This window comes from Heptranchias perlo, chromosome 5 (assembly GCF_035084215.1).
Source record: "Heptranchias perlo isolate sHepPer1 chromosome 5, sHepPer1.hap1, whole genome shotgun sequence".
NCBI classification, from domain to species: domain Eukaryota; kingdom Metazoa; phylum Chordata; class Chondrichthyes; order Hexanchiformes; family Hexanchidae; genus Heptranchias; species Heptranchias perlo.
In genome coordinates, this window is record NC_090329.1 from 27,513,607 (window position 1) to 27,540,076 (window position 26,470).

Genomic DNA, 26,470 nt, shown 5'->3' on the forward strand with positions numbered 1-26,470 from the left:
ATGCTACACTGTACACGTTCTCAATGCTACACTGCACGCCTTCTCAATGCTACACAGCACACCTTCTCAATGCTACACTGTACACGTTCTCATTGCTACACTGTACACGTTCTCAATGCTATACAGCACGGCTTCTCAATGCTACATAGCACGCCTTCTCAATGCTACACTGTACACAGTCTCAATGCTATACAGCACGCCTTCTCAATGCTACACTGTACACATTCTCAATGCTACACTGTACACGTTCTCAATGCTACACAGCACGCCTTCTCAATGCTACACTGTACACGTTCTCAATGCTACACTGTACACGTTCTCAATGCTACACAGCACGGCTTCTCAATGCTACACTGTACACATTCTCAATGCTATACAGCACGCCTTCTCAATGCTATACTGTACACTTTCTCAATGCTATACAGCACGCCTTCTCAATGCTACACTGTACACATTCTCAATGCTACACAGCACGCCTTCTCAATGCTATACTGTACACTTTCTCAATGCTATACAGCACGCCTTCTCAATGCTACACTGTACACATTCTCAATGCTACACAGCATGCCTTCTCAATGCTACACTGTACACAGTCTCAATGCTACACAGCACACCTTCTCAATGCTACACTGTACACGTTCTCAATGCTATACAGCACGGCTTCTCAATGCTACATAGCACGCCTTCTCAATGCTACACTGTACACAGTCTCAATGCTATACAGCACGCCTTCTCAATGCTACACTGTACACATTCTCAATGCTACACTGTACACATTCTCAATGCTACACTGTACACGTTCTCAATGCTATACAGCACGGCTTCTCAATGCTACACTGTACACGTTCTCAATGCTACACTGTACACATTTTCAATGCTACACTGTACACATTCTCAATGCTACACTGTACACATTCTCAATGCTACACAGCACGCCTTCTCAATGCTACACAGCACGCCTTCTCAATGCTACACTGTACACGTTCTCAATGCTATACAGCACGGCTTCTCAATGCTACACTGCACACATTCTCAATGCTATACAGCACGGCTTCTCAATGCTACACTGTACACTTTCTCAATGCTACACAGCACGGCTTCTCAATGCTACACTGTACACATTCTCAATGCTATACAGCACGGCTTCTCAATGCTACACTGTGCACATTCTCAATGCTATACAGCACGCCTTCTCAATGCTACACTGTACACATTCTCAATGCTACACAGCACGCCTTCTCAATGCTACACTGTACACTTTCTCAATGCTATACAGCACGCCTTCTCAATGCTACACTGTACACATTCTCAATGCTATACAGCACGGCTTCTCAATGCTGCACTGTGCACATTCTCAATGCTACATAGCACGCCTTCTCAATGCTACACTGTACACTTTCTCAATGCTATACAGCACGCCTTCTCAATGCTACACTGTACACATTCTCAATGCTATACAGCACGGCTTCTCAATGCTATACAGCACGGCTTCTCAATGCTGCACTGTGCACATTCTCAATGCTACATAGCACGCCTTCTCAATGCTACACTGTACACTTTCTCAATGCTATACAGCACGCCTTCTCAATGCTACACTGTACACAGTCTCAATGCTACACAGCACGCCTTCTCAATGCTACACTGTACACGTTCTTAATGCTACACTGCACGCCTTCTCAATGCTACACAGCACGCCTTCTCAATGCTACACTGTACGCTTTCTCAATGCTATACAGCACGCCTTCTCAATGCTACACAGCACGCCTTCTCAATGCTACACTGTACGCTTTCTCAATGCTACACAGCACGCCTTCTCAATGCTACACAGCACGCCTTCTCAATGCTACACTGTACACATTCTCAATGCTACACAGCACGCCTTCTCAATGCCACACTGTACACTTTCTCAATGCTATACAGCACGCCTTCTCAATGCTACACTGTACACATTCTCAATGCTATACAGCACGGCTTCTCAATGCTGCACTGTGCACATTCTCAATGCTACACTGTACACATTCTCAATGCTACACAGCACGCCTTCTCAATGCCACACTGTACACTTTCTCAATGCTATACAGCACGCCTTCTCAATGCTACACTGTACACATTCTCAATGCTATACAGCACGGCTTCTCAATGCTGCACTGTGCACATTCTCAATGCTACATAGCACGCCTTCTCAATGCTACACTGTACACTTTCTCAATGCTATACAGCACGCCTTCTCAATGCTACACTGTACACATTCTCAATGCTACACAGCACGCCTTCTCAATGCCACACTGTACACTTTCTCAATGCTACACAGCACGCCTTCTCAATGCTACACTGTACACATTCTCAATGCTATACAGCACGGCTTCTCAATGCTGCACTGTGCACATTCTCAATGCTACATAGCACGCCTTCTCAATGCTACACTGTACACTTTCTCAATGCTATACAGCACGCCTTCTCAATGCTACACTGTACACGTTCTTAATGCTACACTGCACGCCTTCTCAATGCTACACAGCACGCCTTCTCAATGCTACACTGTACGCTTTCTCAATGCTATACAGCACGCCTTCTCAATGCTACACAGCACGCCTTCTCAATGCTACACAGCACGCCTTCTCAATGCTACACAGCACGCCTTCTCAATGCTACACAGCACGCCTTCTCAATGCGACACAGCACGCCTTCTCAATGCTACACTGTACACATTCTCAATGCTACACAGCACGCCTTCTCAATGCTACACTGTACACATTCTCAATGCTACACAGCACGCCTTCTCAATGCTACACAGCACGCCTTCTCAATGCTACACTGTACGCTTTCTCAATGCTCCACAGCACGCCTTCTCAATGCGACACAGCACGCCTTCTCAATGCTACACAGCACGCCTTCTCAATGCTACACAGCACGCCTTCTCAATGCTACACAGCACGCCTTCTCAATGCTACACTGTACACGTTCTCAATGCTATACAGCATGCCTTCTCAATGCTACACTGTACACATTCTCAATGCTACACAGCACGCCTTCACAATGCTACACTGTACACAGTCTCAATGCTACATAGCACGCCTTCTCAATGCTACACTGTACACATTCTCAATGCTACACAGCACGCCTTCTCAATGCTACACTGTACACAGCTCAATGCTACACAGCACGCCTTCTCAATGCTACACTGTACACGTTCTCAATGCTACACTGCACGCCTTCTCAATGCTACACAGCACGCCTTCTCAATGCGACACAGCACGCCTTCTCAATGCTACACTGTACACGTTCTCAATGCTACACTGTACACGTTCTCAATGCTATGCAGCACGGCTTCTCAATGCTACACTGTACACATTCTCAATGCTATGCAGCACGGCTTCTCAATGCTACACTGTACACATTCTCAATGCTATACAGCACGGCTTCTCAATGCTACACTGTACACATTCTCAATGCGACATAGCACGCCTTCTCAATGCTACACTGTACACTTTCTCAATGCTATACAGCATGCCTTCTCAATGCTACACTGTACACATTCTCAATGCTACACTGCACGCCGTCTCAATGCTACACAGCACGCCTTCTCAATGCTACACAGCACGCCTTCTCAATGCTACACAGCACGCCTTCTCAATGCTACACAGCACGCCTTCTCAATGCTATACAGCACGCCTTCTCAATGCTACACAGCACGCCTTCTCAATGCTATACAGCACGCCTTCTCAATGCTACACAGCACGCCTTCTCAATGCTATACAGCACGCCTTCTCAATGCTATACAGCACGCCTTCTCAATGCTACATAGCACGCCTTCTCAATGCTACACAGCACGCCTTCTCAATGCTACACTGTACACATTCTCAATGCTACAGCACGCCTTCTCAATGCCACACTGTACACTTTCTCAATGCTATACAGCACGCCTTCTCAATGCTACACTGTACACATTCTCAATGCTATACAGCACGGCTTCTCAATGCTGCACTGTGCACATTCTCAATGCTACACTGTACACATTCTCAATGCTACACAGCACGCCTTCTCAATGCCACACTGTACACTTTCTCAATGCTATACAGCACGCCTTCTCAATGCTACACTGTACACATTCTCAATGCTATACAGCACGGCTTCTCAATGCTGCACTGTGCACATTCTCAATGCTACATAGCACGCCTTCTCAATGCTACACTGTACACTTTCTCAATGCTATACAGCACGCCTTCTCAATGCTACACTGTACACATTCTCAATGCTACACAGCACGCCTTCTCAATGCCACACTGTACACTTTCTCAATGCTATACAGCACGCCTTCTCAATGCTACACTGTACACATTCTCAATGCTATACAGCACGGCTTCTCAATGCTGCACTGTGCACATTCTCAATGCTACATAGCACGCCTTCTCAATGCTACACTGTACACTTTCTCAATGCTATACAGCACGCCTTCTCAATGCTACACTGTACATGTTCTTAATGCTACACTGCACGCCTTCTCAATGCTACACAGCACGCCTTCTCAATGCTACACTGTACGCTTTCTCAATGCTATACAGCACGCCTTCTCAATGCTACACAGCACGCCTTCTCAATGCTACACAGCACGCCTTCTCAATGCTACACAGCACGCCTTCTCAATGCTACACAGCACGCCTTCTCAATGCTACACAGCACGCCTTCTCAATGCTACACTGTACACATTCTCAATGCTACACAGCACGCCTTCTCAATGCTACACTGTACACATTCTCAATGCTACATAGCACGCCTTCTCAATGCTACACAGCACGCCTTCTCAATGCTACACAGCACGCCTTCTCAATGCTACACTGTACGCTTTCTCAATGCTCCACAGCACGCCTTCTCAATGCTACACAGCACGCCTTCTCAATGCTACACAGCACGCCTTCTCAATGCTACACTGTACACGTTCTCAATGCTATACAGCATGCCTTCTCAATGCTACACTGTACACATTCTCAATGCTACACAGCACGCCTTCACAATGCTACACTGTACACAGTCTCAATGCTACATAGCACGCCTTCTCAATGCTACACTGTACACATTCTCAATGCTACACAGCACGCCTTCTCAATGCTACACTGTACACAGCTCAATGCTACACAGCACGCCTTCTCAATGCTACACTGTACACGTTCTCAATGCTACACTGCACGCCTTCTCAATGCTACACAGCACGCCTTCTCAATGCGACACAGCACGCCTTCTCAATGCTACACTGTACACGTTCTCAATGCTACACTGTACACGTTCTCAATGCTATGCAGCACGGCTTCTCAATGCTACACTGTACACATTCTCAATGCTATGCAGCACGGCTTCTCAATGCTACACTGTACACATTCTCAATGCTATACAGCACGCCTTCTCAATGCTACACTGTACGCTTTCTCAATGCGACACAGCACGCCTTCTCAATGCTACACTGTACGCTTTCACAATGCGACACAGCACGCCTTCTCAATGCTATACAGCACGCCTTCTCAATGCTACACAGCACGCCTTCTCAATGCTACACTGTACGCTTTCTCAATGCTACACAGCACGCCTTCTCAATGCTATACAGCACGCCTTCTCAATGCTACACTGTACGCTTTCTCAATGTTACACAGCACGCCTTGTCAATGCTACACTGCACGCCTTCTCAATGCTACACAGCACACCTTCTCAATGCTACACTGTACACGTTCTCAATGCTATACAGCACGGCTTCTCAATGCTACATAGCACGCCTTCTCAATGCTACACTATACACAGTCTCAATGCTACACAGCACGCCTTCTCAATGCTACACTGTACACGTTCTCAATGCTACACTGTACACGTTCTCAATGCTACACTGCACGCCTTCTCAATGCTACACAGCACACCTTCTCAATGCTACACTGTACACGTTCTCATTGCTACACTGTACACGTTCTCAATGCTATACAGCACGGCTTCTCAATGCTACATAGCACGCCTTCTCAATGCTACACTGTACACAGTCTCAATGCTATACAGCACGCCTTCTCAATGCTACACTGTACACATTCTCAATGCTACACTGTACACGTTCTCAATGCTACACAGCACGCCTTCTCAATGCTACACTGTACACGTTCTCAATGCTACACTGTACACGTTCTCAATGCTACACAGCACGGCTTCTCAATGCTACACTGTACACATTCTCAGTGCTATACAGCACGCCTTCTCAATGCTATACTGTACACTTTCTCAATGCTATACAGCACGCCTTCTCAATGCTACACTGTACACATTCTCAATGCTACACAGCACGCCTTCTCAATGCTATACTGTACACTTTCTCAATGCTATACAGCACGCCTTCTCAATGCTACACTGTACACATTCTCAATGCTACACAGCACGCCTTCTCAATGCTACACTGTACACAGTCTCAATGCTACACAGCACACCTTCTCAATGCTACACTGTACACGTTCTCAATGCTATACAGCACGGCTTCTCAATGCTACATAGCACGCCTTCTCAATGCTACACTGTACACAGTCTCTATGCTATACAGCACGCCTTCTCAATGCTACACTGTACACATTCTCAATGCTACACTGTACACATTCTCAATGCTACACTGTACACATTCTCAATGCTATACAGCACGGCTTCTCAATGCTACACTGTGCACATTCTCAATGCTATACAGCACGCCTTCTCAATGCTACACTGTACACATTCTCAATGCTACACAGCACGCCTTCTCAATGCTACACTGTACACTTTCTCAATGCTATACAGCACGCCTTCTCAATGCTACACTGTACACATTCTCAATGCTATACAGCACGGCTTCTCAATGCTGCACTGTGCACATTCTCAATGCTACATAGCACGCCTTCTCAATGCTACACTGTACACTTTCTCAATGCTATACAGCACGCCTTCTCAATGCTACACTGTACACATTCTCAATGCTATACAGCACGGCTTCTCAATGCTATACAGCACGGCTTCTCAATGCTGCACTGTGCACATTCTCAATGCTACATAGCACGCCTTCTCAATGCTACACTGTACACTTTCTCAATGCTATACAGCACGCCTTCTCAATGCTACACTGTACACAGTCTCAATGCTACACAGCACGCCTTCTCAATGCTACACTGTACACGTTCTTAATGCTACACTGCACGCCTTCTCAATGCTACACAGCACGCCTTCTCAATGCTACACTGTACGCTTTCTCAATGCTATACAGCACGCCTTCTCAATGCTACACAGCACGCCTTCTCAATGCTACACTGTACGCTTTCTCAATGCTACACAGCACGCCTTCTCAATGCTACACAGCACGCCTTCTCAATGCTACACTGTACACATTCTCAATGCTACACAGCACGCCTTCTCAATGCCACACTGTACACTTTCTCAATGCTATACAGCACGCCTTCTCAATGCTACACTGTACACATTCTCAATGCTATACAGCACGGCTTCTCAATGCTGCACTCTGCACATTCTCAATGCTACATAGCACGCCTTCTCAATGCTACACTGTACACTTTCTCAATGCTATACAGCACGCCTTCTCAATGCTACACTGTACACATTCTCAATGCTACACAGCACGCCTTCTCAATGCCACACTGTACACTTTCTCAATGCTATACAGCACGCCTTCTCAATGCTACACTGTACACATTCTCAATGCTATACAGCACGGCTTCTCAATGCTGCACTGTGCACATTCTCAATGCTACATAGCACGCCTTCTCAATGCTACACTGTACACTTTCTCAATGCTATACAGCACGCCTTCTCAATGCTACACTGTACACGTTCTTAATGCTACACTGCACGCCTTCTCAATGCTACACAGCACGCCTTCTCAATGCTACACTGTACGCTTTCTCAATGCTATACAGCACGCCTTCTCACTGCTACACAGCACGCCTTCTCAATGCTACACAGCACGCCTTCTCAATGCTACACAGCACGCCTTCTCAATGCTACACAGCACGCCTTCTCAATGCTACACAGCACGCCTTCTCAATGCTACACTGTACACATTCTCAATGCTACACAGCACGCCTTCTCAATGCTACACTGTACACATTCTCAATGCTACACAGCACGCCTTCTCAATGCTACACAGCACGCCTTCTCAATGCTACACTGTACGCTTTCTCAATGCTCCACAGCACGCCTTCTCAATGCTACACAGCACGCCTTCTCAATGCTACACTGTACACGTTCTCAATGCTACACTGTACACGTTCTCAATGCTATACAGCATGCCTTCTCAATGCTACACTGTACACATTCTCAATGCTATACAGCACGGCTTCTCAATGCTGCACTGTGCACATTCTCAATGCTACATAGCACGCCTTCTCAATGCTACACAGCACGCCTTCTCAATGCCACACTGTACACTTTCTCAATGCTATACAGCACGCCTTCTCAATGCTACACTGTACACATTCTCAATGCTATACAGCACGGCTTCTCAATGCTGCACTGTGCACATTCTCAATGCTACATAGCACGCCTTCTCAATGCTACACTGTACACTTTCTCAATGCTATACAGCACGCCTTCTCAATGCTACACTGTACACATTCTCAATGCTACACAGCACGCCTTCTCAATGCCACACTGTACACTTTCTCAATGCTATACAGCACGCCTTCTCAATGCTACACTGTACACATTCTCAATGCTATACAGCACGGCTTCTCAATGCTGCACTGTGCACATTCTCAATGCTACATAGCACGCCTTCTCAATGCTACACTGTACACTTTCTCAATGCTATACAGCACGCCTTCTCAATGCTACACTGTACATGTTCTTAATGCTACACTGCACGCCTTCTCAATGCTACACAGCACGCCTTCTCAATGCTACACTGTACGCTTTCTCAATGCTATACAGCACGCCTTCTCAATGCTACACAGCACGCCTTCTCAATGCTACACAGCACGCCTTCTCAATGCTACACAGCACGCCTTCTCAATGCTACACAGCACGCCTTCTCAATGCTACACAGCACGCCTTCTCAATGCTACACTGTACACATTCTCAATGCTACACAGCACGCCTTCTCAATGCTACACTGTACACATTCTCAATGCTACACAGCACGCCTTCTCAATGCTACACAGCACGCCTTCTCAATGCTACACTGTACGCTTTCTCAATGCTCCACAGCACGCCTTCTCAATGCTACACAGCACGCCTTCTCAATGCTACACAGCACGCCTTCTCAATGCTACACTGTACACGTTCTCAATGCTATACAGCATGCCTTCTCAATGCTACACTGTACACATTCTCAATGCTACACAGCACGCCTTCACAATGCTACACTGTACACAGTCTCAATGCTACATAGCACGCCTTCTCAATGCTACACTGTACACATTCTCAATGCTACACAGCACGCCTTCTCAATGCTACACTGTACACAGCTCAATGCTACACAGCACGCCTTCTCAATGCTACACTGTACACGTTCTCAATGCTACACTGCACGCCTTCTCAATGCTACACAGCACGCCTTCTCAATGCGACACAGCACGCCTTCTCAATGCTACACTGTACACGTTCTCAATGCTACACTGTACACGTTCTCAATGCTATGCAGCACGGCTTCTCAATGCTACACTGTACACATTCTCAATGCTATGCAGCACGGCTTCTCAATGCTACACTGTACACATTCTCAATGCTATACAGCACGCCTTCTCAATGCTACACTGTACGCTTTCTCAATGCGACACAGCACGCCTTCTCAATGCTACACTGTACGCTTTCTCAATGCGACACAGCACGCCTTCTCAATGCTATACAGCACGCCTTCTCAATGCTACACAGCACGCCTTCTCAATGCTACACTGTACGCTTTCTCAATGCTACACAGCACGCCTTCTCAATGCTATACAGCACGCCTTCTCAATGCTACACTGTACGCTTTCTCAATGTTACACAGCACGCCTTGTCAATGCTACACTGCACGCCTTCTCAATGCTACACAGCACACCTTCTCAATGCTACACTGTACACGTTCTCAATGCTATACAGCACGGCTTCTCAATGCTACATAGCACGCCTTCTCAATGCTACACTATACACAGTCTCAATGCTACACAGCACGCCTTCTCAATGCTACACTGTACACGTTCTCAATGCTACACTGTACACGTTCTCAATGCTACACTGCACGCCTTCTCAATGCTACACAGCACACCTTCTCAATGCTACACTGTACACGTTCTCATTGCTACACTGTACACGTTCTCAATGCTATACAGCACGGCTTCTCAATGCTACATAGCACGCCTTCTCAATGCTACACTGTACACAGTCTCAATGCTATACAGCACGCCTTCTCAATGCTACACTGTACACATTCTCAATGCTACACTGTACACGTTCTCAATGCTACACAGCACGCCTTCTCAATGCTACACTGTACACGTTCTCAATGCTACACTGTACACGTTCTCAATGCTACACAGCACGGCTTCTCAATGCTACACTGTACACATTCTCAATGCTATACAGCACGCCTTCTCAATGCTATACTGTACACTTTCTCAATGCTATACAGCACGCCTTCTCAATGCTACACTGTACACATTCTCAATGCTACACAGCACGCCTTCTCAATGCTATACTGTACACTTTCTCAATGCTATACAGCACGCCTTCTCAATGCTACACTGTACACATTCTCAATGCTACACAGCACGCCTTCTCAATGCTACACTGTACACAGTCTCAATGCTACACAGCACACCTTCTCAATGCTACACTGTACACGTTCTCAATGCTATACAGCACGGCTTCTCAATGCTACATAGCACGCCTTCTCAATGCTACACTGTACACAGTCTCTATGCTATACAGCACGCCTTCTCAATGCTACACTGTACACATTCTCAATGCTACACTGTACACATTCTCAATGCTACACTGTACACATTCTCAATGCTATACAGCACGGCTTCTCAATGCTACACTGTGCACATTCTCAATGCTATACAGCACGCCTTCTCAATGCTACACTGTACACATTCTCAATGCTACACAGCACGCCTTCTCAATGCTACACTGTACACTTTCTCAATGCTATACAGCACGCCTTCTCAATGCTACACTGTACACATTCTCAATGCTATACAGCACGGCTTCTCAATGCTGCACTGTGCACATTCTCAATGCTACATAGCACGCCTTCTCAATGCTACACTGTACACTTTCTCAATGCTATACAGCACGCCTTCTCAATGCTACACTGTACACATTCTCAATGCTATACAGCACGGCTTCTCAATGCTATACAGCACGGCTTCTCAATGCTGCACTGTGCACATTCTCAATGCTACATAGCACGCCTTCTCAATGCTACACTGTACACTTTCTCAATGCTATACAGCACGCCTTCTCAATGCTACACTGTACACAGTCTCAATGCTACACAGCACGCCTTCTCAATGCTACACTGTACACGTTCTTAATGCTACACTGCACGCCTTCTCAATGCTACACAGCACGCCTTCTCAATGCTACACTGTACGCTTTCTCAATGCTATACAGCACGCCTTCTCAATGCTACACAGCACGCCTTCTCAATGCTACACTGTACGCTTTCTCAATGCTACACAGCACGCCTTCTCAATGCTACACAGCACGCCTTCTCAATGCTACACTGTACACATTCTCAATGCTACACAGCACGCCTTCTCAATGCCACACTGTACACTTTCTCAATGCTATACAGCACGCCTTCTCAATGCTACACTGTACACATTCTCAATGCTATACAGCACGGCTTCTCAATGCTGCACTCTGCACATTCTCAATGCTACATAGCACGCCTTCTCAATGCTACACTGTACACTTTCTCAATGCTATACAGCACGCCTTCTCAATGCTACACTGTACACATTCTCAATGCTACACAGCACGCCTTCTCAATGCCACACTGTACACTTTCTCAATGCTATACAGCACGCCTTCTCAATGCTACACTGTACACATTCTCAATGCTATACAGCACGGCTTCTCAATGCTGCACTGTGCACATTCTCAATGCTACATAGCACGCCTTCTCAATGCTACACTGTACACTTTCTCAATGCTATACAGCACGCCTTCTCAATGCTACACTGTACACGTTCTTAATGCTACACTGCACGCCTTCTCAATGCTACACAGCACGCCTTCTCAATGCTACACTGTACGCTTTCTCAATGCTATACAGCACGCCTTCTCAATGCTACACAGCACGCCTTCTCAATGCTACACAGCACGCCTTCTCAATGCTACACAGCACGCCTTCTCAATGCTACACAGCACGCCTTCTCAATGCTACACAGCACGCCTTCTCAATGCTACACTGTACACATTCTCAATGCTACACAGCACGCCTTCTCAATGCTACACTGTACACATTCTCAATGCTACACAGCACGCCTTCTCAATGCTACACAGCACGCCTTCTCAATGCTACACTGTACGCTTTCTCAATGCTCCACAGCACGCCTTCTCAATGCTACACAGCACGCCTTCTCAATGCTACACAGCACGCCTTCTCAATGCTACACTGTACACGTTCTCAATGCTATACAGCATGCCTTCTCAATGCTACACTGTACACATTCTCAATGCTACACAGCACGCCTTCACAATGCTACACAGCACGCCTTCTCAATGCTACACAGCACACCTTCTAAATGCTACACTGTACACGTTCTCAATGCTACACTGTACACAGTCTCAATGGTACACAGCACGCCTTCTCAATGCTACACTGTACACATTCTCAATGCTATACAGTGAATATTCCCAACACTACATAGTAAACCTTCTCAATGCTACACAGTATGGGCCGTATTTTGCTGTGAAAATAACAGTGAGGCTAACAGCACTCACCGTTATTTATTCACAAATCGGACAGGAAGGTGTGAATACACATGCGCAGCGAAACGCGAAAATGTACTTTTTACTTTCTCTTTCATCCCTCTCACTTCATCCAATCCTTCTTTCTTCTCTCTTTATTTTGCTTTCTGTACCTAACTTGACATTGAATTTACTATTCAATCTTATATTTCCTGGTTCAGACTCTGTACTGCTCATTAACTTCAACCTGATTGGTTAAGGAGATACACAACTGCTTGACCTGTTCACATAGGTCCTAGTTACCCAGTAGAGGGCGCTGCGCTGTTTGGCTGACAACAACTTGCCATCCAAAAGCCCAAAGTCAATGGGCAAGTGCAAGTCTAACGAATGGCGCACCGAAATCTGGCAAAATTGAGACTGTGTACAGTAGCATTTCTCAATTTCTCTGCCACACAGTACACTCTCTCAGTGCCACACAGTACACTCTCTCAGTGCCACACAGTACACTCTCTCAGTGCCACACAGTACACTCGCTCAGTGCCACACAGTACACTCTCTCAGTGCCACACAGTACACTCTCTCAGTGCCACACATTACACTCTCTCAGTGCCACACAGTACACTCTCTCAGTGCCACACAGTACACTCGCTCAGTGCCACACAGTACACTCTCTCAGTGCCACACAGTACACTCGCTCAGTGCCACACAGTACACTCGCTCAGTGCCACACAGTACACTCTCTCAGTGCCACACAGTACACTCTCTCAGTGCCACACAGTACACTCTCTCAGTGCCACACAGTACACTCTCTCAGTGCCACACAGTACACTCTCTCAGTGCCACACAGTACACTCTCTCAGTGCCACACAGTACACTCTCTCAGTGCCACACAGTACACTCTCTCAGTGCCACACAGTACACTCTCAGTGCCACACAGTACACTCTCTGTGCCACACAGTACACTCTCTCAGTGCCACACAGTACACTCTCTCAGTGCCACACAGTACACTCTCTCAGTGCCACACATTACACTCTCAGTGCCACACAGTACACTCTCTCAGTGCCACACAGTACACTCTCTCAGTGCCACACAGTACACTCTCTCAGTGCCACACAGTACACTCTCTCAGTGCCACACAGTACACTCTCTCAGTGCCACACAGTACACTCTCTCAGTGCCACACAGTACACTCTCTCAGTGCCACACAGTACACTCACTCAGTGCCACACAGTACACTCACTCAGTGCCACACAGTACACTCTCTCAGTGCCACACAGTACACTCTCTCAGTGCCACACAGTACACTTTCTCAGTGCCACACAGTACACTTTCTCAATGCTGCACACTATGGGCGGGAACTTGCTGTAAAAATAACAGTGAGGTTAACAGCGCTCACCATTATTTATGCACATATTGGAGAGCAACTTCCAGTGAGCGCACATGCACAGTTAAACGGAAAAATCCGGAGGCTGCTGTCTGAGATGCATTGTCCCTCTGTAAGCTGCGTGAAAACGGCATCTCGCCATCTGGCTTCTTATTCAAATGTATTGAGCGTCGTGAAGTTCCTGTACTGGCGTCATAGATACGGACTAAACTCACCACAAAAGGTAAGGCTTATCCATTCCAGTCTAAATACTCTTTTAACAGCCTGGTAAGTCTTTAATACTGCCAAATAACCTTTTACAAGTGTGGAATCTCATTCCTTCAGCTTTTAATTATTGCTGGAGAATTAAAAAAAAAATTGAAATACTTTTTTTTAACTTATTCTTTCTGTCTCTTTTATCTCTCTCTCTTAATCCGATCTTTCTTTCTCCTCTCTTTATTTCATTTTCTTGTACCTAACTTGAAGTTGAATTCACTATTCGAACTTACACTTCCTGGTTTCGACTTCTCACCGCTCATTCGATTCTTCAATTTGATTAGTTTAGGAATTGCTTTCCCTGTTCACACAGTTCCCAGATGCCCTGTAGAGGGCGCTGCACTGTTTGGCTGACAGCAACTTCCCACCCAAAACCCCGTCGAAAATCTATGGGCAAGTCTAAGACTAACGAACAGTGCAGCAAAATCCGGGCCTGTACTTTCTCAGCGCTGCACGGCACACTGGCTCGGCGCAGCACGGCACACTGGCTCAGCGCAGCACGGCGCACTGGCTCAGCACTGCACGGCACACTTTCTCAGCGCAGCACGGCACACTGGCTCAGCGCTGCACGGCACACTGGCTCAGCACTGCACGGCACACTTTCTCAGCGCAGCACGCCACACTTTCTCAGCGCAGCACGGCGCACTGGCTCGGCGCAGCACGGCGCACTGGCTCGGCGCAGCACGGCACACTTTCTCGGCGATGCACGGCGCACTGGCTCGGCGCTGCACGGCGCACTGGCTCAGCACTGCACGGCACACTGGCTCAGCGCAGCACGGCGCACTGGCTCAGCGCAGCACGGCACACTGGCTCAGCGCAGCACGGCACACTTTCTCAGCGCTGCACGGCACACTTTCTCAGCGCTGCACGGCACACTTTCTCAGCGCTGCACGGCACACTTTCTCAGCACTGCACGGCACACTTTCTCAGCACTGCACGGCACACTGGCTCAGCGCAGCACGGCACACTGGCTCAGCGCTGCACGGCACACTGGCTCAGCGCTGCACGGCACACTACAATTTCTCAGCGCTGCACGGCGCACTGGCTCAGCGCAGCACGGCACACTTTCTCAGCACTGCACGGCACACTTTCTCAGCACTGCACGGCACACTGGCTCAGCGCAGCACGGCACACTGGCTCAGCGCTGCACGGCACACTGGCTCAGCGCTGCACGGCACACTACAATTTCTCAGCGCTGCACGGCGCACTGGCTCAGCGCAGCACGGCGCACTGGCTCAGCGCAGCACGGCACACTGGCTTAGCGCTGCACGGCACACTACAATTTCTCAGCGCTACATGGTACACAATTTGGCAATTCTAGTGAAATTGTAAATGAGTTGAATGGAGTATTAAAATGCCCTCACCACTTTTAACAGCACCAATTAAAATTCAATTGATCAATATTTTATTTGGTGAATATGGAAATATTCTCTGTCTCACCTGTGAAAAGTCACTTTAGAACTCATGCCATATGTTGCTCATGAGGGATTGGATCTTCCTTCCTGATGGGCTTAACATGTTTAACCCACCGAGTATCCTGATGCCTCACTACCAGGCATCGAGGGTGAAAAAAAGATTTACAAGGATGATACCAGAACTGAGAGGATATACTTATCAGGAAAGGCTAAACAGGCTGGGGCTCTTTTCAGAGAAAGCTCAGCGGTGACCTGACAAAGGTCTTTAAGATAATGAAAGGGTTTGATAGGGTTGATGTAGAGAAAATGTTCCCACTTGTGGGGAGTCCAAAACCAGAGGTCATAAATATAAGATAGTTACGAATCCAATAGGGAATTCAGGAGAAACTTCTTTACCAAAGAGTGATAAGAATGTGGAACATGGAGTAGTTGAGGCAAATAGCATAGATGCAATTTAAGGGGAAGCTAGATAAGCACATAAGGGAGAAAGGAGTAGAAGGATATGTTGATTGCGTTCGATGAAGTAGGGAGGAGGCTCATGTGGAGCATAAATGCCGGCATTGACCAGTTGGGCCGAATGGCCTATTTCCGTGCTGTAGTTTCGAGGTATCAGACACAGAAGAGAGAAAGGCTGAAACAGTCCTGTTCAACCAATGAAACCAGCATGATTACAACAGGTTGCCAACTCTGGTTAAAGACATTACTGGAGGATTGATCATGTGACATCATGATCAGGTGACTTCTACAACTGTTATTGCATTTACCTTGGGTCCCCCGTTGTTGAGTATTTTTGCTCGTGGTTTCGTGCCAGCAGCTGTTGTGTGACAAGTTCCAAGAACCAGGAGGCCAGCCGAAGAGGGGAAACGGAGGGCGGGGCAAGAGGGGAAACGGAGGGCGGGGCAAGAGGGGAAACGGAGGGCGGGGCAAGAGGGGAAACGGAGGGCGGGGCAAGAGGGGAAACGGAGGGCGGGGCAAGAGGGGAAACGGAGGGCGGGGCAAGAGGGGAAACGGAGGGCGGGGCAAGAGGGGAAACGGAGGGCGGGCGAGAGATTCGCAGAGGGTAAAATCAGAGGTGGGAAGAACTTTGATTCCATCAGTAACTAATGGGAACTCACTGAAATTGCACTACTTACTAATAGTAATGGTGGTAACACACAGATTCCCCTGATAACCAACAGTAATACAATAACTCACTGATAGTCTACACGTTACTGGTAGTAATAGGTACAATGCCCCAATATCCTACCTGTAATTGGTGGTAATCTTATAACCCACAGATATTCACCCTGTATCTCGAGCCAGAATCCCCCTGCACTGCACAATGTGTGGTCAGGCTCCCCAGTCAGTGTGACTTTTAACAGACACCATCTCCCTCCCTATCTCCTTGGTCTCTGGTTTAGACTCAGGTTCCGTGTGAAGGTGACAACTCTGAACTGGGAACCTCAGTCAGAGCCGATCTGTACTTGGACTTCACACATTAAAACCGGCTGGTACAAACTGACCTGAACCAAACCGCGAGATCACACAAAGGGCAGGAGCTCAGTGTTTGGAGCACTTCTCACAGGGCACACTGTCCGAAACTCAGCTTAGCACCAACATTTCTAAATCACTCCCTGGGCTCAGACTCAATAAAGGAGAGTTTTCATACAATTATAGAAATGATAGCACAGGATGAGGCCATTCAGCCCCTGATGCTGGCACACTCTCCTGTATTCCCACTCCCCCCCGATCCTTTTATACTACTCCTTTACAAATATTTATCCTGTTCCATGTGAAATTAGTCACGACCTCAATAGCCACATGTGGTGAAGTATCCCATGGTTTAATAGCCCTCAGTTGAAGAACCTTCCTCTTCTCTTCCCCCTTCTTTCTTCCAGTGAGAATCCTTGATTGCGATTCCCAGCTCCCCATTTGCCCATCAGTGGAAATACTCTTTCACTATTTACCCACAGAAAGGTCTCCAGGTTTCACTTACCCCTTTCCCGGCTGCTTATCTCTCAGTGCCGCTACTGCTCACCATCTTGCTGCGGGAATGCAGGCCCTCATGACCACCCCATTCCCCCCTCTCCCCGAGCCTCCAGCTTCCACCCAACCCACATTCCCCTTTCTCCCTCTTCCCCCCGAGCCCCCATTCTCCAGTCTCCCTCTCTCCCCCAGCTGCCATTCCTCAGTCTCCCTCTTCCCCCCGAACCCTCATTCCCCAGTCGCCCTCTTCCCCCCGAGCCCCAGTTTCCCCATCTCTCCCTCCGAATCTCTATTTCCCAGACTCCCTCTCTACTCAGACCCGAGTCTCCCTGTTCCCCCGGGAGCCCCCATTCCCTTCTCCCTCTCTCCCTAAGCCCCTCCCCCGAGGCCCCATTCTAAGAACATAAGAAATAGGAGCAGGAGTAGGCCAATCGTCCCCTCGAGCCTGCTCCGCCATTCAATAAGATCATGGCTGATCTGATCCTAACCTCAAATCTAAATTCATGTCCAATTTCCTGCCCGCTCCCCGTAACCCCTAATTCACTTTACTTCTAGGAAACTGTCTATTTCTGTTTTAAATTTAGCTAATGATGTAGCTTCCACAGCTTCCTGGGGCAGCAAATTCCACAGACCTACTACCCTCTGAGTGAAGAAGTTTCTCCTCATCTCAGTTTTGAAAGAGCAGCCCCTTATTCTAAGATTATGCCCCCTAGTTCTAGTTTCACCCATCCTTGGGAACATCCTTACCGCATCCACCCGATCAAGCCCCTTCACAATCTTATATGTTTCAATAAGATCGCCTCTCAGTCTTCTGAACTCCAATGAGTAGAGTCCCAATCTACTCAACCTCTCCTCATATGTCCACCCCCTCATCCCCGGGATTAACCGAGTGAACCTTCTTTGTACTGCCTCGAGAGCAAGTATGTCTTTTCTTAAGTATGGAGACCAAAACTGTATGCAGTATTCCAGGTGTGGTCTCACCAATACCTTATATAACTGCAGCAATACCTCCCTGTTTTTATATTCTATCCCTCTAGCAATAAAAGCCAACATTCCATTGGCCTTCTTGATCACCTGCTGCACCTGCAAACTAACTTTTTGATTTTCTTGCACTAGGACCCCCAGATCCCTTTGTACTGCAGTACTTTCCAGTTGCTCGCCATTAAGATAATAACTTGCTCTCTGATTTTTCCTGCCAAAGTGCATAACCTCACACTTTCCAATATTGTATTGCATCTGCCAAATCTCCGCCCACTCACCCAGCCTGTCTATATCCCCTTGTAGGTTTTGTATGTCCTCCTCACTCTCTACTTTCCCTCCCATCTTTGTATCATCTGTAAACTTTGATATGTTACACTCGGTCCCCTCCTCCAAATCGTTAATATAGATTGTAAAGAGTTGGGGACCCAGCATCGACCCCTGCGGAACACCACTGGCTATAGGTTGCCAGTCCGAGAATGTACCATTTATCCCAACTCTCTGCTTCCTGTTAGATAACCAATCCTCCACCCATGCCAGAATATTACCCCCAATCCAGTGATTCTTTATCTTGAGCAATAATCTTTTATGTGGCACCTTGTCGAATGCCTTCTGGAAGTCCAAATACACGACGTCCACTGGTTCCCCTTTATCCACCCTGTACGTTATATCCTCAAAGAACTCAAGCAAATTTGTCAGACATGACTTCCACTTTGTAAAGCCATGCTGACTTTGTCCTATTAAATTATGTTTATCCAAATGTTCCGTTACTGTCTCCTTAATAATAGACTCCAAAATTTTACCCACCACAGATGTTAAGCTAACTGGTCTATAATTTCCAGCCTTCTGCCTACTACCCTTTTTAAATAAGGGTGTTACATTAGCAGTTTTCCAATCTGCCGGGACCTTTGCCGAGTCCAGAGAATTTTGGAAAATTATTACCAAAGCATCCACAATCCCTACTGCCACTTCCCTCAAGACCCTAGGATGGAAGCCATCAGGTCCAGGGGATTTATCCGCCTTGAGTCCCATTAATTTACTGAGTACCAATTCCTTAGTGATTTTAATCGTATTTAGCTCCTCCCCCCCTTGAGCCCCCTGTTTGTCCAGTGTTGGGATATTCTTAGTGTCCTCTACCGTAAAGACTGAAACAAAATATTTGGTCAGCATTTTTGCCATCTCCATGTTTCCCACCATTAATTTCCTGGTCTCATCCTCTAAGGGACCTACGTTTGCCTTAGCCACCCTTTTTCTTTTTATATAACTGTAGAAACTCTTGCTATCTGTTTTTATATTTTTTGCTAATTTATTTTCATAATCTAACTTCCCTTTCTTAATCAATCCTTTAGTTACTTTTTGCTGTCTGAAATCCCTCTATATCCTGATTTCAGAGCCCCTCCTGATTTCAGACCTCCCCACAACCCCCTCCCCGATTTCAGACCCCCTCCACCCCCCACCGATTTCAGACCCCCCGGCCCTGCCCCAATTTAAGACCCACCCCCTCCACGCAGTCGGGGCTCTCTGCGGCAGTGGTCGGATGACGTCACGGAGCGGGGTGGTGGGTGGCCACACTGTGGCTGGAATTTTAAATCACTGATTTTCCCGGGCTGCTGGAGGCAGTGCTCGGAAGAATCGACGACTTGAGGCAACACCTGGTCATTCCGGGAGGGTTGAGAATCCTATGCCAACTGCATACTTACGTAAGTCAATGTCGAAGGCTGGGTCGCATACAAGCAACCAGGCTTTGTGAATAAGATCGAGTGCACAAATCACCTTTTTTAAAGCTATTGTGGTATAGAACTCAGAAAGTGCCAGTATTGCAAAGTTGAAATATTCAAATGTACTGTATAAATAGTATACTGTATAAATACGGTTAGGGTTAGGGTGATTCCACACGATTCCATGATCTGGCATTCCCAGAGGGAAGCAACACATGTAGGGGGTGCATGTGGAAAATCACGGGCTGCGCGCTTGTGATTTCCTAAGATCCCTCTCTGCCAGCGACCCTTCCTGTTCTGAGAGCCAACTACAGACTCCTTCCTATAACATCTTCTTTTAGAATATATAGAAGACAATGAACACTCCTTTAATGTACCGAGAAGGAAAAAAAGTGTTTGTACTACAGGCCCAGTTATATGGTTCTTCGGTTATTAAATTCGTTAAGGTTTTGCCCTACGTTTATACCTGAATTTAAATCAAACATTAAAATACCTGCACATTAAAAAGGTAATAATGATATGGTAACAAAAGATAAAAATCTCCATCTTTCGTCTCATTCAGCCAGAAATTCCTCCTTTAATGGTAAACAGAAGAGAATTTTTTTTTCACCCACTAATTAACATCCCATTGCAGGACTGTACGGATTTGAAATGGGTGATTCTGCTAAAGAATCTATATCCACTGACAAAAGCAAATTCTTCAGTGACCAGGCTGATTTGCTTTGCTTTGAATTACCTTGATGTTTGCTGTCCAGCTTTCCTGTCACGGCTTCCAGTGCGGCTTAGTTCTGGCATGCTGGGACAAATGGAACACAGATTAAAGACCTGCAAAACGGCTCCCTCAGCTTTGGGTAAAAAAAAGGTCATTAAGTTGTCAAATGGATCCAGTAAAGCAGATACTAAATGTTCACAGATAACAGAGAGAAAGAGATCAAAATAAATTAGAATTAATTGTCCCAGCTAGTATAAAATCATAAACCAAAAATTCATAAAATATTTGAGTATGTAAAAAAATTAAATTACAATTTACGAGGTTAATGAGTTGTATACAGCTACATGACTTACTACACCATTCTACTATAATAGCATTACCTACAGCCCTTCTGTACATCTATATTAATGATGCCATCTGGTACCCCGCAGAATGGAGGAAAACCACCAAATGGCATCTTTTGCGCTAGAGGAGTTCAACTGAATTTTTTTTAAACTTTTATTTTCTTGCCAATTAATCTTAATTTCTCCATAGGATATATTTTCCTGTTAAATAGCTGGGAGAACCAGAGACAAATACCAATGCTGCTCACTGTTGCAAAATGCTCTTGACAACAGGGTAGCAAACTTGTCCAGATTCTTCCCCCCTCCCCCACCCATTAAACAGTAAAGGAATTAAAATGATTTCTGACTGAGGGATGCTTGCCCAGGTCTGTAGCTTGTCACCATCCTGCTGGAAGGTAGGTGATCGACGGACTGGATAGTCTAAGATAAATGGGCAGGACTCCCACCATCCTACATTACACAATGGGTAGCAGATTGTATCCAGAAACAAAAAGACAGCTACGAGTTGACAATTCTGCAGCACCATCACTTCACTAGAAACTACTACAAAAGATGAAGAAAAATAACACAGGCAAAAGACAAGACGTCTGACTTACACTCTCATGGTTATTGGACCTGGTCATAAACACAAAAATATTTTTGAAAATCGAATTTTTCAAAATGAATAAATAATGCAGTCAAGAAGAACCAGGCCATTTTTTTTCCCTCTAGGTTTCTTTGCGACTGATCAAAGATGACCTTACTGGTTTTTAGTGTTCTTGCCACTTGCCTAATTTGAAAGTACACTCTAATACTATTAGTACAAGGCCCATTCCTTCGCTCCCCACAGTTTTTGATTGGTCTTGCCTCCACCAGGGTTACAGCCTGAAGGCATCCTCTGCACACCACAGAAAAGCTGACACCACAATCTAGTGGTGACCAGAGAAAAAAGAAAGGAATTAGTTCAGCCAGCTTAGACCCCAATCGCCATACCTGCCCGAGCCAGACTCACTACTCAAGGTGGTGTCCAGACCACATTGTCTTTCTAAATGTCTAAGGCATCTTCAACTAATAACAAAATAAGGTGGGGAAAAAATCAAATCAAATCAAAATTAAACCAGCAAAACAAGGACAGATACATTGTGGTGTTAAATCAAAGCTCAATGTGATTTGACAAATTCACTAAGCATGCAGTTAGTTATATCTTGTATATGGGTTAAACATCAGTGCACAAATGACATTCAGTATTATTTAAAGAAAAACTAACTTTAATGCCTCTTTTTTTCCAGGCAAATCTATTTCCTTTGCTTGTAGTTTTCTTCTATCCCCACCAGAAGGCACTGCCCCTTGCTGGGGATGGTTCCACAGTTATCGGCACTCCTGTATTACCTTATCCAAGTGCCTATTCTTCATGTATGAATCTAGACAGTCAGTGCTGATAAAGCATCAGAGCCAAGCCTGATCCTGTCTCATCCAACATTTAAGTGCATTTCTAGTTGGGGTCGTTGGACAGTGCTCAGGATTGGGAAGTGTGCTGATTTTCCTTCTCCAAGGTTGCTGATGCCAATTGCAGCACCGTAACTACCACCCAAACTGAGATCAGCTAATCGAGTACAGACCATGAATGGTCAATGGTTTATTATTATACCATGCGGTGAATTTACCCACTAATCTGTGGGTAACCTCTATTATTTACTTTAAATGGTTAGTGCTAATTACAACAATGGAGCAATTTGATCCTGACAGTGCGATTTAGCTGAATTAACATGCATGGTTGAATTAAAAGATTGTCCACTGATGCCAATTCTGCTGCCTTGCATTGTTAGGTTCAATAATTCCCAAACCAGTTTACTGAATGAGATCATCATTTTTCATTCTTTAAATGCACATTTTTTTAAAGTTAAAGTTGATTAGAATTTTTTCCAAATGCTGAAAAGAAAAAGTCTGTATGGTGCGACTGCACTTTTATATAAATATAAAAACACAAGCACAAAGTTTGAATCTTTGCAATATTAAGATTTAGGGGAAAGACAGTAGTCTGAAGCAATTTTAACATTTTTTGCCACTCGATGGACCATAAGATGCTTGTGCAATCCCATCTCACAGTAAGAAAAGCCAACAGCTGCAGTTTATCCAGGCCTTTCACTGCCAGTCAGCAAATGTGTCATTTGAGAATTTCTGTTTGGCTTAGGTATGGGCAAATATCAGAAAAAATAACTCGCTGACACAATAGCTCCTCAGCTCAATGGTTAAAAAATGAGGCCACATTTTCTTAAAAATTCAGCAAAAGATTTATTTTGGAACAGTTGGTTCAACTGAGTGGGCTTTGCCAGTTTCTATCCACCTCATCTGGCTTTCTATGTGATATGTGCAGCCATTTATGTGCGTCCAGGATTGAGCTCTTCTCCCATCAGTGCACCCGTAACAACTGAGACTCATCTGTCAATTCGACGGCAGACTCCATCACCAGGCTTTAGGAATCCCTGATTCGAATCAGAGCTACGCATGACATTCAAGATGAAGGGAAATAGATGATGAACTGGGTGTTGTCTCCAGTTTGACTTAAACACCTCATAACATGTTACCCACTGTGTGACTTTGGCAGAAGCAATGGAAAGTTTCATGCCAGGGTCTAGCATGTACAGCCCAGAGTCTAAGAAGGAGAAAATGGGAGTAAAAAAATATACATTCACATTTTACAAAAATACCAGCAGATCGCCTTGTGATGTTGCTCAGTGAATACACTGGTTTATAACAAAATGGGTGTTCAAGACACATTGTGATGGAGAAGTGTGACAGTAAGCCACAGGAAGTGCACACTACATGCAAGAATTTAATATCTCACTAGTCGATCTCCTGTGGTGTTGCATGTGTAGTCTTCAGGTGAAGCAGTGTTAGAAGATGAGAGTGTCTCTTCCCACTCCCGCATCATTACCTCTGGAGTCTCTCAAGGATCTATCCTCGGCCTCCCTCCTATTTTTATCTACATGCTGTCCCTCGGCGACATCATCCAAAAACACGACGTCAGATTCCACATGTACGCTGATGATCCCCAGCTCTACCTCACCACCACCTCCTCTCCTGACTGCCTGATTTGTCACACTGCTTGTCCGATATCCAGTACTGGATGAGCTGAAATTTCCTCCAATTAAATATTGGGAAGTGAGAAGCCATTGTCTCTCTCCTCCTCCCTGGCCACTGTCTGAGGCTGAACCGGACTATTTGCTAAGGGAAATAGGTCTTTCCTATCCATTCTATTTAGGCCCTTCATAATTTTGCACACCTCATTTCTGTTGTATACATGGACATTCAAAAGGCATTTGATAAAGTACCGCATAACAGACTTATTTAGAAAATAGAAGCTCATGGGATTAAAGGGACGGTGGTAACTTGGGTACGTAAGAGGCTAAGGGATAGGAGGCAGAGAGTAGTGGTGAATGGATGTTTTTCTGACTGGAGAGAAATATGCAGTGGGGTCTCCCATGGATCAGTATTAGGACCATTGCTTTTCTTGTTATATATAAATGACCTGGACTTGGGTATCGGGAGTACAATTTCAAAGTTTGTGGATGACACAAAACTTGACAACATAGTAAATAGTGAGGAGGATAGTAGCAGACTTCAGGAGGACATAGACAGATAGGTGAAATGGGCAGATTTAATTTAATGTGGATAAGTGTGAAGTGATGCAATTTGGGAGGAACAACACGGAGAGGCAGTATAATTTAAAAGGAGCTATTTTGAGGAGGTGGCAGGGCAAGTTGATAAAGAAGGAAAGACAGACTTGCATTTAAATAGTGCCTTTTGCAACCTCAGGACGTCCCAATATGCTTTACAGCCAATGAAGTACTTTTTTGCAGTGCAGTCACTGTTGCAATATACGAAACGCAGCAGCCAATTTCTGCACAGCAAGCTCCCACAAACTGCAATGTGATAATGACCAGGTAATCTGTTATAGTGATGTTGGTTGAGGGATAAATGTTGGCCAGGACACCGGGGAGAATTCCCCTGCTCTTCGAAATAGTGCCATGGGATCTTTTACGTCCACCTGAGAGGGCAAATGGGGCCTCAGTTTTGACGTCTCATCCGAAAGACGGCACCTTGACAGTGCAGCACTCCCTCAGTACTGCACTGGAGTAGCAGCCTGGATTTTGTGCTCAAGTCCCTGGAGGGAGACTTGAACCCACAACCTTCTGACTCAGGGGCGAGAGTGTTATTACCGAGCAACAGCTGTTAACGCGTATGGGATACTTGGCTTTGTAAATAGGGGCATTGAATACAAAAACAAGGAAGTCATGCTGAACCTTTACAAATCACTGGTTAGGCCTCAGCTGGAGAACTGTGTCCAATTCTGGGCACCACACTTTATGAAGGATGTCAAAGCCTTAGAGAGGGTAAAGAGGAGGTTTACCAGGATGATACCAGGGATGAAGGACTTCAGTTATGTGGAGAGATTGGAGAAGCTGGGATTGTTCTCCTTAGAGCAGAGAAGGGGAGACCTGATAGAGGTATTCAAAATAATTAGGGGTTTTGATAGAGAAAATAAGGAGAAACTATTTCCTCTGGCAAGTTGGTCGGTAACCAGAGTTCATAGATTTAAAATGATTGGAGGGGAATTGAGGAGAAATTTTTTCACACAGAGAGTTGTTAAGATCTGCGGTTGATGTTTTGTACATGGACATTCAAAGGCATTTGATAAAGTAGCACATAATAGACTTGATAGGAAAAGTAAAGTCCATGGGGTTAAAGAGACACTGGCAGCATGGATACAAAATTGGCTAAGGGACAGAAAACAGAGAGTAGTGGTGAACGGTTG

General features: G+C 45.8%; 1 protein-coding gene across 15 annotated transcripts in view; it reads right to left on the reverse strand.

Annotated features, from left to right (window-relative positions):
- Nucleotides 1-26,470, reverse strand: part of LOC137321665 (regulating synaptic membrane exocytosis protein 1-like) — a 984,914-nt gene that overhangs the window by 304,707 nt on the left and 653,737 nt on the right. For all 15 annotated transcript variants that reach the window (XM_067984176.1, XM_067984183.1, XM_067984175.1 and 12 more), the window contains one exon: nucleotides 21,356-21,415. In XM_067984176.1, the coding sequence (XP_067840277.1) occupies nucleotides 21,356-21,415 (60 nt within the window). The remainder of the gene's footprint in view (nucleotides 1-21,355; nucleotides 21,416-26,470) is intronic.